Source organism: Polyodon spathula, chromosome 13, assembly GCF_017654505.1.
Source record: "Polyodon spathula isolate WHYD16114869_AA chromosome 13, ASM1765450v1, whole genome shotgun sequence".
Classification (NCBI taxonomy): domain Eukaryota; kingdom Metazoa; phylum Chordata; class Actinopteri; order Acipenseriformes; family Polyodontidae; genus Polyodon; species Polyodon spathula.
Genome location: NC_054546.1, coordinates 11,574,043 through 11,590,561, shown reverse-complemented (window position 1 = coordinate 11,590,561; position 16,519 = coordinate 11,574,043). Strand labels below are relative to the sequence as shown.

General features: G+C 35.7%; 1 protein-coding gene across 1 annotated transcript; it reads right to left on the bottom strand.

Annotated features, from left to right (window-relative positions):
* Positions 1-3,261: 3,261 nt before the first annotated feature.
* On the bottom strand, positions 3,262-10,258 carry LOC121325887 (protein Wnt-8b; the record flags this gene model as incomplete). Its single annotated transcript, XM_041268965.1, has 6 exons — positions 10,188-10,258; positions 8,687-8,720; positions 7,047-7,185; positions 5,497-5,622; positions 5,150-5,292; positions 3,262-3,804 (listed from the first exon to the last, which is right to left on the bottom strand). Coding segments are annotated over exons 1-6 (1,056 nt in total), but the record flags the coding sequence as incomplete, so codon positions are not given.
* Between the last annotated feature and the right edge of the window lie 6,261 nt (positions 10,259-16,519).

Sequence of the window (16,519 nt, the reverse complement as noted above, 5' to 3'; positions counted from 1 at the left end):
TATATATATATATAATGATTATCAATATAAAATTTGAACACTTTTGACAAAGTATGTGTATCATTGTATTTTATATTGGTATTGAAAACCATCATTACATTTTAAAAACATACATTGTTGAACCTGTTTTTGGTTGCTGTTCCAAAGAGAAAACATTCTTAGAGGAAACATCCAATGATAAAGCTGATTTGTTGGTTTTGGTTATGATTAAATGTTTATTTTCCCTCCACACACCTCAAGTGTACATTTTTGTAGCCCTCTATAGAATCAATCAAATAATACAATATGTTTGTTTGTGGCACACACACATTATTTTCAGACAAACCTCTAGTGTCAAAAGTTTTATTACTTGAAGTCTCAATTTAGACCCAAAGGCCCTTTCGTCCAAATTATGTCATTTGTAAGCACTCTCATTTTTGCCAAAGCTGCAACCAAAATCTGGTTTAGACCCCCTGTGTCTGAAAAGAATCACCTACTGGAAACTGGGAGCTATGAGATGTGGTAGCTTTGGGACAATCATAACAAATAATTAGAGCTCCTTGTTGAATAACCTCTGCTGTTTGCCTTAGCTGTGCCACAAAAGGATCTGATGGTCTGGTAAAAAAGCAAACAAATCCTGATTCAATACTACCAAATCTATTACAGCATGTGAGAGTCTATTTGTGTTTTTTCTCTTTAAAGGTAAGTAAAACAAGCATGTTTAGAGAGATTTTTATTTTTCTAATCTGTGGCGGTACACTACTGTTTAGATCAGTCAAATAGACCCTGTTGTTTCTAAAATAATAAAATGTATGAACAAGGTTTTTCTGGTAATTCTTTTTTTAAAGGATCCTCTTAAATATTTTATATGTGGATCTCTCCACTTTACAACAGTAAAACACATTTTCACACTAATGAATGTATTCACCACAAAACAACTGCAGTACGTCTTTATCGTATTGCTGTTTCATTATGTCAAAGGTTTTAGTTGTACAATTCAATATTGTTAACTTTGCTATTTAACTGTGCATAGGTCTATCAGAAATTAATTTGAATTTGAATGATTTGAGCACCCATGGTACAGACTCAGAAAGCCTGTCAGTGCCAGATTCTTTTTTTTTTTTCTTTTTTTTCTTATACTGATTAAATAGTCAACAGGCACACTGCATTTCTGTGTAAAGAGACGATAGGAAGCACTGGAGCAGAGTCAGATGTCACTAGTGTCCTTTTTCTTGTTGCCACAACTACAGATTATTTCAAGAAAAACAACAAACTGCTCTTTCAGACAACAGGCTACTGTGTTAATTGAGTCCAGCTCAATAGCTTTGATCTTGTAAAGAGCTACTTCATTCATGAAGCGCAGAATTAGTCTATTTAAACCAAACTCATTATTGTGTAGTTGCTTGATTAAAGTTACATTATAAATGGGCAGAGGGACTCTCATTGAAATCCTTAAATCAGACATTTAGAGAAGCTGCATTTTTATTCATGGATGCTTAAGCAAACAATATTGTGGCTATTGCAGCATTTTAAATTTCAATGTTGAAAAAGCACATTAAACTTTTTTACAGCCTGTATATGAACTGAAAAGATGGTGTTGTGTCTTGTTTGTTTTTATATTGTTTTATATGTTGTTTAAATGTATTTATGGTGCAACATATGAAGATACTGCTAAAGACTTCAACATTTTCCCTAATATTACTATTAATACGTATATGGCTTTATAATAAATATTGTCAACTTATATTCTACAATAAGAAATGTTTTGAATTATAAACCATGTTGTTATAGCATATAGCATTATATATATATAGTAATATTTATTGGCCGTGTATATATATATATATATATATATATATATATATATATATATATATATATATATTATATATATATATATAGCAATTGCACATCCCCACACAGTCAGACGTGGTGTAAAGAAGAAATAAAAGGCTGCCATTCAGTCAAATAGCTTCCCAATAGATGAAAAACATTTAAAAAGTATACAATCAACACAAACACTATTTAGAAACACATCAATGTACAGATGCATATTTAATGTTAAACCATTTTTTTTTTACAGTTTTACAGTATACAGTTAACTAGACAAAAACATATAATAAAAAAACAAATTCTGAAATAATAAACAAAAAAAATAAGCACTTAATCCTTATAACTGTGCAATAAATTAACAATGTACAAAGTGCTTCGTTTTATATACAATTAAATACTCCAGCAAGATTGAACCCAATTTTCAAGGATAGTATAGGATAGATAAGACCATTTGCTACCCTGTTACATTTCATTTAGTTCAAATGGTAATCTGAAACCAGCAAGTACTTTCAGGACATCTTGATATACCCATGTGACAAGAAATTCCCAGATTAGCAACACAATAGGAATCTTTACAAAAGTATGATATGGATGTGGCTTAAAAATATGTTTTTAAAAATTGAAGCAAAGCATTTTTAGTAGGAATTTTAAATCTCTGTAAATGTTCATTTTTATTTATTTTTTTTGCCTGGAAATTGCAACAATTCCACATAAGTGTTTAAACTTGTTCAGAATCATGTGATTGTCTGTTCTCTTTAATGCCTCCAATGTTATGGATGTCAGTCCTCCTTCTGTAACTTAATGGTTTTATATTCCAGTGCTTAATTTTCAGAAACATTATGTTTAACAAACAGCTCTTATTATTCCTACAAACAAAAACAAAAAACTATATAAAGTCATACTGTCCTCTTTGTTTGCAAATCAATGACCTTACACTAAATGCAAGTGAAGTGTCACTATATTTGAACAATAATTACTTCAGAGGGGTAACTGCCTATTGGAAAATCGGTATTTTCTAAATTACACATTTTAAATCAAATGTGGTCTTTTCACCAATAATGTTGTTAACGTTACATATGAAATTGTAACTGGAATTGTAAGTCTGCTTCTTTTTGGAGTTCCTGATATACAGTACTGCATTTATTGTACACCACTTTGCTGTTGATCACCTACAGTGGAGATCCAATTACAGAATATGTCAACTCTTCAAAGCAGGTGTTTGCTGGCATTTCCAAGGCACGATCTTTCTTTTGCAACAGTTTATGAGAGAATGTGTTAAATATCCAGGCTGTAAAGGAGGCCATTTTTTGTTGTTTGTTTGTTTTTGGGGGGGGGGGGGGGGGGGGGGTGGGGGGGGGGGGGGGGGGGGGGGGGGGGGGGGGGGGGGGGGGGGGGGGGGGGGGGGGGGGGGGGGGGGGGGGGGGGGGGGGGGGTGGGGGGGGGGGGGGGGGGTTTCTTCTGCCTGCCGGTGCTTTCGTTTGTGCCCCTCCTCTCCTTCTTCACGCAGAAGTACTTGGTTACGGTTTTCCGGCACTGCTCGCACTTAACCGCGCAGCACCAGTGGAACTTGCAGTTGCAGCTAGAAACCATGTCTGCCTTCCTTTCCTCCACAGCCAGCCCGCACTCCCCACAGAGCCTCTTGCAGCTCCGCTTCTCCCACTTGCTCAGGTTCTTGCCCTTCTTGACACACTCACGGCCCTCAGTGCCCTGCAGGCCCAGCGTCTTGTTCTCCAGGCAGTAGTCGGGGGAGTCCTCCAGGTGAACAAGCACCTTCTTGGAGATGGTGCTGAAGGTCTCTGCGATGGCCCCTCGGCTGGCTGCACTGTTGCCTGCTCCCTTGAGGAGGTCCACTTTGAGGGCTCTGTGATACTTCTCCTTCAGGTAGTTGCCAACTTCTCTGAATTCTGACAGCTGCAGCCAGCAGGTCTGTGTGGTGCAGCTACCGGATACCCCATGGCATTTACATGTCCTTTTCATGGTGCCTTTCACTGCCTGTTGAGAGAAGGGTGTGTGGATATTTAATAGAGTTCCTGTACACAAAGGTCTAGTTTTTATGAATGTATTTATCAATGTGCCATGTAATTAAATGAAATGCATGGACAATGTACAGTACAGACTATTAGTATCTTCTGGTGGGAATTTGAACAGTTATAATAATATGTTTTTTTTTTCTTTTTTATTACTAGACAAACAAGTCTAATGACCAAACTATATTTTTTGTCACCAAATAAGTACTGTACGTTCATGCATGAAGCAAAGTTTTTTTTTTTTTTTTTTTTTTTTTAAACCGTTTAAATCAAAGAAGCTATTAAGTACTGCACTTGTGCAGTAAATATCTGGGTGTCAGTGGAATGCAGTCTTCTACCACATGGTACATTGTTCCATCCATATGCTCCAAAAAGGGATAATGCATTTAATTAAATAAAAAGGAACTGGGGTTCAACAAGGTCTATTTGAATCTTTGACTTTGCCAGAAGCAAACATCTGTTATTTCAAAAGGGTCGTCTCTTTTTGTTGCAGCACTTTCTAAGAGGGGGAAAGGGTTCACATTGAGAAAGATTGTTCTGCTTGTGAAAAAAGGAGAATTTATTTAGCATGGCTATTGTCGCTATGTTTTCTTCTTGCTGCTATGAGAAGACCAAATAGAAGTTCCTTTCAATAGGAAGTGAAAAAGGGTTTCTTTGGTTCATATTCTGTTACAATGATGCTCCAGGTGCCATATGAATCAAACAAAACATACGGAATGAGTACTGGCACTGAAAAAGAGTACTTAAACAGCATAGCAGTGATCACCATGGGTTTCCCAAGTGTCACAAAGACCAAAATGTAAGATATCTAGAGCAAGAATAAAACTAAACTAAACACTCCTGGTCTTCTTAACACTTGTACCATTGGTCCCACGAATCTGTGGTTGAAATCGTTGATATAAAAGACATTCAAATCTGGATTCAGTTTGCTACAGCGCACACAGTGTTAAGGGTCTGAGTGGCACCTTACCAATGAGGGAGTGAATAGGATGACTGGGTGGCAGAGAGTGTTTTCTAAAACATATTTTAAAAAATCTGTTTGTCATTCTCTTAGGGGCCCTATTGGTGGGTTAATGAATTTGTGTGGTCTGTACTGGATTTCTTGAGTATATGAGCTTGTATTGTATCCAGCAGCCCACTAGACCAAAATAGCATTTACAATTAGAACATACACTTTTATAATGCATTCTAGGAAAATACTATTTAAATAAGTGTTACTGGTACACCCCTCCCCCCCCCCCACCCCAGCCCCAATCCTACTTTTTTTTTTTTTTTTTTTTTTTTTTAATGCAAACTAAGCATCCATGTACCTTTCTGCCTGCTTCATTATTGTGGAGGTTCATGGCTGCCCTTGCATCTTGTCCAGTCTCCAAGGCGTCAACAAATTGCTTAGAGATGGCTTCACCAAAGCCAACGTTATCACTGCAGCCACCCCAAAGCCAGCCCTGCCCTCCTGCGGAGACCAAAGCAAAGGCACATTAGGAAATATATTGATGACCACATACTTATAAATACAATTTGGTCAGGATTCATAAGCATTGTGGCACTAGAACACTTATTCAGCCCTTTAGCTGAGTTCAGTACAGCAATGTTGTTAATTTCTAAGCTAAATAGGGAATTTCTAAAAGTGGAATAGCAGGAAAATGGTTTTACATACCAAGTTGCCCATTTCTAGTTTCGTCACAGCCACAGTTATCAAAATCTCCTAAACTACAGTTCCTGGTCAGAGTGTACATGACACCAGCAGAGCTGATAGCGTGAACAAATGCTGTCTCTCTGTTTGCTAAAAAAAAAAAAAAAAAAAAAAACAACAATTCAGTTAAGCAAGCATATTACACAGTATTCATTAATTGCAAGCAAGATAAATAGGCTACTACCATACTAATTTACTAACTCCAGTTGTTCAGTTAATAAAAAGCTTTTATGTGACAGATTAAATCTGTGTAGCTATGTGTACACTGCTGAATTTACTGAGATAGTTGGGTTTGCTTTAATAGCTTTAATAGTCCGCTGTGTGTGTATATATAAATCCCTGTGGTGTCCTAACATAATACGATTTAGAAAAAGTGACAGACGGGTGAGAGTGTAGAGAAACCCAGGCAGGTCCTCTTTTAGAGTTTCAGAGTCACACTATCTGGGACTCTGGATAATTCGCCCATCTCTTGTTGGCATTTCAAGTATGCAGTATGAATGGAAATGTGTCCCTTTGAATAAAACCTTAATCTCAAAAAATATTCTTCCCTTTCTCCTTTTATCTTTAAATCATCCCTAATGTATCCATTCTTTCCATTATTTGAGAGGTAGCTGTAATTGTCTAGGAAATGCCTTGTAATTATGAGCACATAATGGCCCAAGAAGCGACTAAGATGTTGATCCCAATTGGATTAAACAATTTATCTTAAATTTAATTCCTGAATCAGTGGCTGTAACTGAGACTTCAGCTTCACTCATTTAATGATCCTTTAAGTGGCAGGCTTTTCATAACAAAGAGAATCACACCTTATCAACTCACAATCTGTATAGGGGAGCAACCTTTTGGTTCTGATCAAATGTTAGTCCACATTGACAATGCAATTAGTCACTTAATGCTTGTATCTACTTATAAATACAGTATGCCTGATTTACCAGATTGAATTGCATGATTATATGCATCATGTGTACTGTTTGAAGTACTACGACTACAATTAGCCTTAAGCCTGATTAAAAAAAACAATGGATATAATCAACAAATAAAAAAAAAAATTTTCAAATCACATTGTGGTCATTACCACAATTATTTAAATTCATAATGTGAAATATGTGCTCCCCTAGTTTGAATATCTAGCTAGCTAGCTAGAACTGTAAATACATTTATGTAATTTGGAAGAACTTTCAATCAACTCAGCTGTGACCTGGAACTCGTTGGCAGATTATGTTGGTAAAGGTTAGGAAAGGTGCATGATAATGGGTTTCAGAATAGTCTGAACATTTGTAGCCCCCCACTGCAACTACAGCGATAAGTCAAGAATGAGAATAGTCACAGATACTGGAAGATGGATGCTGCAGTGAAGCTAATATGGGTCAATCAATCTACAAAGTGACCTAAATATTTTCTTTCTAGCTAGTCATATCAGGGTTAAAAAGCAAAGATTTAACAGAGGCATATGGAGATATATAGAAATAGCCCCAGTCTATGGTTCAGTTTAAAAAAGAAAAGTCAATTCTTACCACTTCTGAGTCCGCTGTGTGTGGAGAGCTGCAGCGCCCTCTCTGGACAGTTCCAGCGGTCCCAAGCAAACTGATATTTGCACTCCTCAATACCGCTTTGTGCACCTGCAGCCACGCTGCTGGAGTAGATCAGATAGGCCTGCAAATCAATTACACCACAGTTAGGGTTACTGTTCTTACTTCTGGGATATAGATAACGTTACTGTAGTGTATGGTTATTCAGATTCAGAAATACAGTTGTAACATTTAGATTTAGCCTCAGTTCTAGCACCTGTGAGTCCGATGGTCTCAACCCTTAGTGAACCAGCACACAAACTGGCACAGTTCAATACAACTGACGTCCTGAGTGAGGGTCAGCACAAAGTGTTGGGGGTGGGGTGGGTGGGGGTGGGGGGGGGGGGGGGGAGGTAAATATTGTTGTCACAGCCCAATATAGAAACAATGCATAAAACAATGCTGGCAGCTTGAGGGGAATGGTCATTGATTGATATTTAAACACACAAAACAGAAGATGGAATACATTCCTAAGGTTGTATGCCATCTCTGTCCTGCCTGACACTAGTGTAAATGCATGTGGTGTAATGTTGGCTTGCATGATCATCTCTACTCCTTCGGAATCAAGCACCATTTATCTACATTAAAACCATATCACATGTCATCAGCAGAATACTAAAACCTAATCAGTACTTCAGGTGGTGGAAAATGGCAGACTTCAAAGGATAGCAGAAGATTTAGCTCATTGCTTGTTGTCTTCGGGACCTACATGATCTACACCTTCTTAAATAGCCAGGCCTTGTAAAAGTTCTTGGAGCTGTAAGCGGACCAAGTGAGAACGTTTCCAGTTCTCTCAACTACCTTCCCTCCCCAGGAACTTGGTGACTGATTTGTTAATGTTTATTGCTAAGGAGCTCTCTCAAGAACACCAGCACACCCATTGATGTTACTTCCACATAAAGAGTTCCTATCCCATATAAACGTAAAATTCACATACTGATCTATTGAGATTGAAATGTAGTGCAGCATACCATTTTGAAAGCATTTTAAAGAAAATGATTTCAAATGCATTGTAAAACATTATTGTTAGCATGTCATTAATATTAAAAAGGATTAACTTGTTTGAACAACTGTGTGACAGCATTTGTCAAGCATGAAAAACTATAGAGAGGGTTTTGATTAAAAGTTCTAAGGAAGTACATTTTTAAAAGAATTTCATAACCCATTCTCCATTTTTCTCTTCTAGTGTGCATCTCTTCGAACCCCAAACACAGCCATAAGACAGACTTCCCCTCTCATCTATTGGTAATACTGGCCCACCAAAGCAGTCTTATCAAGGGGAATGGAATTATCTGGAGTGCCTTGCCCTGAGTGGGAGGTTCATTCCACCCTAAGCCGGGTGTGAGGCACATTATTCTGTCTTCGAAACCACCAAAAGTCAGATCAGTTCAGTCTGAGCATCGCAATCCCCCTGAATTTACAGTCATTGCAAAAAACAAAAAAAAAAAAAAAAAAAAAAAAAACACAGAAGATTGTCATTGAATGTAAATTCCGTGTTGTAAATAAAGGTAGTGACTTTTTGGCCTTAAAAATATTTTTAAAATGTTAGTGTTAAAAAAAAACAATAGAAACAAAAACGGTCTTACCTTTGGGCCAGTCATCAGAAAATTATTCACTGACCTGGAAGAGACAGGGAGGGCACACCGTCAAATCACAGAAATAAAACGCCCTTCACACACTGTTTGAAATCTGTGATTGACTGTTAAGTTTTTTCTTTGAAAACTCATTAGACCCAGATCAAATGTCCAATACAAATCTAGCAAATTGGAATGTAAAACGATTTAGTTTGAAAATATTGCTATTGCTTAAACAATTGATAGAAACTGGATGAAAGAATAACAACAATATAACCCCCCCCAGAACTGCAGCATATAGTGGTTTGAGAACTGGTAGGCGATATTCATTAAGATTACACCTTGGCCACCGAATTATTGACCACTATAAAATACTGTTAACCATTTTAAATATTTCTATTAAAGCTGTGAAATTATACGCAAACAAACTCGAATGGTAATTTGCAAAATTACTGAATATGTAAGTATAAACTTGTTGACGTTTAAATAAATAACTTTCATATATAATAATCAAATTTCAATCTGTAATAAGATTCAAATGTAGCATTTTGCAACACAACGGTGTGAATCTCCATGTTTTAAAGACCCATACCCGGTCAATAAATATGTTACAGCTAAAACTGTTTAATAAAAGTTTAAATCATACAATAAACAAACAATACTTCACGTTATTTAAACTGTTAGCTTTTACTGTAGTAATAGGCTGCAATATCTCAATGTATTAGAATATTTAAATGAATAAGAGGATTCAGATATGTCTTTAAATAAAATATAAATACATTAAATACATTTTATCATACAGAACTGGTGATCTTATGTTTAACTGTAACCTATATAAGAAGTTGATTATTCCTATTCGTTAAAACAAACAAGCAAACCAAAAAAAGTTATGCTCAAACTATTCCTCTCAGAAAAACGTAAAGTTTCAATGCAATTGGTTTGGTGTTAATTTTAGGTTTATTGTACAGCTATCTAACAAGAAGATATTCTCAAATAAATTGGAATTGTTTTTAGTGGTCCGAGGATTTTTGGCTTTTTGGTGATTATCGTGTAAACCAATACCACAGTTGATATAATGACATAACGTAAATTATTAAAAAGTATCATTATAAAACTATTTTTTAACGGACATATTTATTAAAATACAAGTATTGACAATTTAAGAAAATGACACGCATTCAGCCAACACTTGCTAATTGGTAAAGCAGATTGAAAAACAAACAAACAAATAAAAAAATAAATCTAAACATTTTTTGAAAAAAAAAAAAATGACGTAAAAACACATCGGTAAAACTTAAAATATGACCATTTTATAATATAACAAATACAAAGGTAGAAGAAATAACCTAAACTTTTGAAATTACATCCAACAAGCGTCAAGAAGAATACAAGTTTTTCCACAAAATATTTCAGGACCAATTTCCCAATTTCCCATTCAATAATGTATACTTTAGGAAATGCCAGCCGGGTAAAACGAAATACACTTTACAGGGTAAGAACCTCCCAAACTTACCAGGTACAACATGATTGCAGGTGGGCCACCAATAGAAATAATGAATAACACGATTCCAGAGAAAGCATCATCTTTCTTATAAAACGACTTTCTCAGTGTTTTATAGACAACAACAAAAACGCATTCGTGCTGGTGTTATTGCAGAGTGATATGCCAAGAAATCTTGCTTCCAAGATTGATGGTCTCCTGTGAGAGCGAGGGGGGTTCTGAAATGGAGCTCCTATCATCCCAGGAAGAGATAATCTTCTTAATTAAAGATTTTTCCCTTCGGACTCTTTCGACCAATCAGGAATAAAATACGAAAGAGAGATTGAAATGATCAAAAGGGCACCCAGGCCCCCTGAAGACAAACACGCTGAACCCAGAGAGAAGAGCTATTGCATGCCAGCATCTAACACCCCAAGTAAACTAATAAGAAATTGAAATAGGATCACTGATCTCCCCTAGACCTGGCTGGTTTTAAAGTAAAAATTTACCCCCGGGTTTGAAAGACGTTCACATGTAGTGCTGGAGCGAACATGGCATGTGATAAGAGATTATTAAGAAAGTAGATTTAATTTCTACAAACCTCCATTCCAAAATGTTTCTTTGTGGATCAAGTGGAGATAATGGAATTCGTGTAACACGAAAATAAGTTACCCTGTAAAACACATCGAATGGTATTTAGCAAGACCAATATAGCGTCTTCATAAAAAGTAGAACTATACTTTGCGTTATAATGCCCGTTAACAAAATATACTTGTTGCAGACTGAATTGATTATTACAAATTCTACTTTTGCAATGTTGTAACAAAATGGGCAGCTAAATTCATTTAATAATCCATGCAACCAGTTTTAAACATGTATAGTATATGTATGAAGCAGCATGCCTTCAATGAACACAAAATATCGAATTAAACCATTAGCAGTCAAAACATTAGCACAACTTGATAAGCAATTTAATATTTACAATATTTCGATTTAAATGATGATGAACAAAGATATTCTTTATAATCGACAATGTTATATTTACTTTATAAGAATCTTGATAAATAAAGTTAATTGTGCAAATGTACAATATTATAGCCTGGGTACATTTACACATTTTAAATCATGACATTTCTATTCAATACAAAGCCCAGACCGTGAAACATAAATATTGTGCCTACTCGGATTTGTTTTACACAGATATTATATAATTAATATTACATCACTACCCATACGGATTAATACTTTATGTTTGTGTGTGTGTGTGTGTGTGTGTGTGTGTGTGTGTGCCTTGAAGAAAACAGTCCATACGTCCACACATTTCGTATTACTATCACAATACTGAGGTAGGGGGCTCAAAACGTAATATAGTGTGTGTGTGTGTGTGTGTGTTATATATCTATATATATATATATATATATATATATTATCATATATATATATATAGATATAACAAAATACTCTACTTATTATTTTTCATAAATCCATATGTTATAAGAAATTAATTCACTGTTTTTAAAATCTTATGTGTTGTCAAGCTGGAATGAAAACAGTAAAAATAAAGCTATTAATTTTACATATCAATGTTACGCTTTTAAAATATCGATCAAGAGAATTGTAAATGTTCCGGTCGTTTCCTTTCTGCATTGTAATAACGTGACTAACTGATTGTAACACTCTCCATTGCCCTGAAAAAAATAGCACACTGCAATTTAAATCAGGTTTCTTTAGCAAAGTGCAGTATTAGTCATAATCAGGATATCCGGTTCAAGTGTACATAAACAAATATGTTTATACAATTTATTCTAGTTATTTAATAATATAATTTTATTAATATAATAATAATAATAATAAATAATAATAATAATAATAATAATAATAATCTCATTATGATCCGTTTACATCATCAATATAATTAATAACCAGAATCTCTGTTCAGGTGCTTAAAACAGATTTACGGGACCACAGTCACAAAATATGTATGCTCTTTTTGTTTGTAAGATGAATAACAAACGGCTAATGCTATCCAGAACAAGCAAAAACTAAGCTGTACGAGCCTTCCCGAATGATTTATCTGAAGCTTTAAAAACCTTCGTCTGACCCTTAAAGGAGTAAATCCTCTCTTTTCTCTCTAAGGTCTCCGCATCTTGTTGTGTGCTAATTAGGATTTAGCCTACACAAGAATAGTCATCTTCAGCTGGCTGACTGTTATCCTTGTGTCAGCTTAAGAGGTCGTGTAATCGGGGCCAATGTTAATGATATCGATTGCTGAGATGGAATGATTTCAGATTTCTCTTCTTATACAGTGAGAAATTGAATGATTTGTGTGTGTGTGTGGGGGGGGGGGGGGGGGGGGGGGGGGGGGGGGTGGGGGGGGGGGGGGGTGGGGGGGGGATTGAAAAAAACAGGGGGTGTTTTTATCATATGAGTTCGGACTTTTTTGCTGCAACACCACTCGCAGGGGTGCGAAACATTTTGTGTAAAAACATTTCTTCTAAAAATGCCTTTAAAAAAAAAAAAAAAAACTAAACAAACAAACAAACAAAAAAAAAAAGTGACAAATATTTAGTTTGTTGTCGACTTTCACCCAGTGTGGAGTTTTGTCTGACTGGAGTTAGAAATAGTAAATAAAAATATAGTGAGAGTCAATGAGAAGTCCTCACAAGTATTGCTAATATGTTAACCGTGTGTGTGTGTGTTGTGTGTGTGTGTGTGTGTGTGTGTGTGTGTGTGTGTGTGTGTGTGTGTGTGTGTGTTTAATAACTGCAAACAGTCACAACGTATTGAAATGTTAAAACGTGAAAAGGTAATTGAATGATTTAGGCTACCGTATAATGGAGTTATAATAAGGACATTGATGCGTAATGAACTAAAGTGTTTTGTTACTGGGAAATGTGCTGGGAGACAGTTGCCTTTTCAAACAATAAAGAAGTGGGCAGAAATTGCATTGAATGTAAAAGCTCCAAACACTGGTTGGCCACGAGGCAGAGGTTCGCAAGAAATGATTTAAGCGAAATTGATTTCGCTTAAGCGAACGTTTATTGCAGCGAGCAGACTAGGTAGGGTGTGTGTGGTGTTGCTAACGATTCAAATCAACAATAATCCGAATAGCAGCCTTTGCTAAATTATGTTTTAAGGTTCCCACGGTGCATTGCAACCTCCACTAACACGTTAAGATTATGCCAGATGGGTCAGTATACCGGTTTTTTGATTTACAGCGGTTTAGGTGCATTACGGTATTAATTACCGTACCGTTCCTTTTATTCTACACCGGAATTATCGTAATTCCTTTATACAAAGGTTAATGCATTTTCCAACTACAAACACGCTTCTTCTGAATCAAGCGATGGTATACCCTACTTGCAGCCTTAGAAAAGTGTCTTAGGAAGACATTTTTTGTGAACTGATACTGTATGATAATGGTTTTGAAGGAAACATGTCAAAGACAGAATACACGTTACCCGGAGCTTGCTGCGCCCGCTGTTCTTGGCTACTGTCTTTCTGACGTCACGCGCAGCTTTTAGAGAAATGTCAAACCTTGCAGCATAGCACATTTCAACGTGCTGTATTTACATTTGTCTGTATTATCAACAATCAGTTTAATGTAATTGATTAACAATAACTTTATTGTAAAATTATACATCATTTATCACGGATTTAGTACATTATGTTTTTTTTGTTTGTTTGTTTGTTTTTTTAAATAATTGATTTATTTATTTAATATAGCGTTGCAAGGCTGTTCACGGCTTCATTGTATAATGATAGATTAGCCTACTTACTATCAACGTAGTTTTGTTTAAACAAGTTATAACAGTCTTCCAATTTTCTTTGGTAAGTGAAGAAATCTTTTTTTTTTACAGACTCTACATGTGTAATAATCATTGGATGCTGTGTAATGTCGTGAAGAAATGTTTTTTTTTTTACAAACTCTACATGTGTAATAATCATTGGATGCTGTGTAATGTCGTGACGTGTAGCTATAAATCCAATAACCCGTTTCAGTATTTAAATACGTTTATACGTTAACATGTTTTACCAAACTACAGCACCACGTCATTTTGAGCAAATCATAGATAATACTGTTGTAGTATACCATTGGGAGTGTACAACTATTTCTTTTTTTTTTTTTTTTTTTTTTTTTTTTTTTTTACTATAATTCTGATTGTCTTTATAAAAAAGAAATGTACCAAGTTATTTGGCATAGTAAAATACTAAATACCAAATGTTTAAATCATTCCATGAAAGGAAGTGTGTTTTGTTGGTTTTATTTTTGTGAATTACAGTAATTTAAGTGATTTACATTAGTCATTCTTCATTTTTAAGCATTTATTGTATAACTTGCATGATGTACTCTATACCGTGATATTAAAGTTACCACGGTATTTATTTTAACAGTTATCATACAGTGCAAATTTTATACCGCCCCATTCCTAATGCCAGCTCACTCTCGAATTCAGGTAGTTGTTCACGAGCGATTGGGGTTACGATGATGTTTGAGAAACAATGCAGTTTGTTGCAGTTAGGACAGGTTGGCAATGCTGATTAGATTAAAGTTGCTTTGGGAAAAGTTCCCCTGGTCTCACAGCAGGACTGCTCTTGGACAGCTTGAGCAATTTCAAGCAACTACAATAGTATGATCAACTCCCTCTAATCCACTAGGCTGTTGCTTTAGAATGCTTTAAAGAAATCAAGTCTTCTGTTTTTTGCTATACATATGATAGTGGATTCCACTGCTCCAGAGGTGGCCCGTTTGGGAAGATTCAGTAGTGATCTGTTAACCCTGTTTTATTTAAGTAATAGAGTTTAAGAATATCCCACACAATGGCTATTTAAACTGAACAGATTTTCTTGTTTGTTTGTTTTGTTTTTTTTTTTTTTTTTTTTTTTTTTGCATATAATATCTTACGAGGAGTAACATCAAGGAGGGTTGTTTGAAAGTTAAGTTAATGGGCTGTTATAACAAAAGTCAGAACGGAACCGGGGGTACCCCCTTGTGCCATTAAACTAAAGGGGCTCGATCTCGTAACGATTTTCTAGCTGGTGTGTTGCTCCCACTGCCGACCCTCACTTTAACCATTGGTTAGTGCAGCAGTTTGGAAGAGATGATTTCATGGACCGGAAGACAGTAAAATGACGTCCTGTAAATATTGTAAAACATTAAAGCATGAATGACGTCTAGGATTTGCGATCTGGAGAGCAGCATGCGGTGAAGTCTAATGGTTTCTCTGGTCTAGAAAGAAAATTTGAGTACCCTGTATAATCTTCGATGCTGCATATTGATCCCCCTTCAGAGAGCCCCATCTGTCGGTCAAAAAAAAGCCACACGTTAAGGTGGTTGACTATTTTGGGAGGTTAACATGATAGTTCACCAACAACACTGACAAAGTCCATCAATTCAGTTGCATAATAAGTTCCACGTTTGTAACTGAGAACCCCCTCCCCTTCTGAAATCCTTTTATTGTAATAAGGGATAGCACGTTTAGAAGGTAACCTTGTTTTCTGCCCCTTATTTGACTGCCTGTTAAAATGTTTTTGAGCTGGGGGTCTAAGTTCTACTAGAAATGTAGAGTTACATAATGCATGAAAATCCAGATTCTCCAAAATTAGTTTTTATTCAAGAAAAGACACAATAAAACACCTTTTGACACCCAGTGGGTATATTTATTTTCCTTATTGCGATTTCTTACTAGATTGAATCTAACTTCACCTCTAACACTGAATGACAAGTGCCAAGGTATTGTCTTTCATTCATAGTGTACCATACAGGAAGTGCTCCTGAAACATCCCTTTTTGGATTGAAAGATCAAAGATAAGTGCTTTAGCAGTGGCCAGTCCACATTACATGAAAGACATGTCATTTAGTACCCTATGCCAAATGGCATATGTTAGTTTAAGGATATTAGAACCCCCCCCCCCCCCCCCTTTTTTTTTTTTTTTTTTTTTTTTTTAAGCAAATCATGTTTTTAATTTTTTTTTTTGCATTATGTTATGCAAACAATACAAACAAAAAGTAGGTTATTTACATAAAATGGTATTTTATTGCTTTAACAATATGTAGTACATGTAGCAGTGAACCTGACACGTTTGCTTTTAATAGACCCAAACGAGAACCATGCAAAATACATACTGTATGTGCTATTGCCTCCTAGTGGACGGATTAAGTATTTCATATTCTAGAAGCCCAAAGTTGACGTTGAGGTCAAGTTAATTTGGTCAGTAACATACAAACCCAAACTGGGATAGATACCAGTTTTTCTATTTTTTTTATTACATTTTTGTTATGATTCTGTACATTGTAGTAAGATCAATCTTACCAAAACATTTTACATGTACAAAAAACACCCAGTTAAAATAAAGGGATCAGC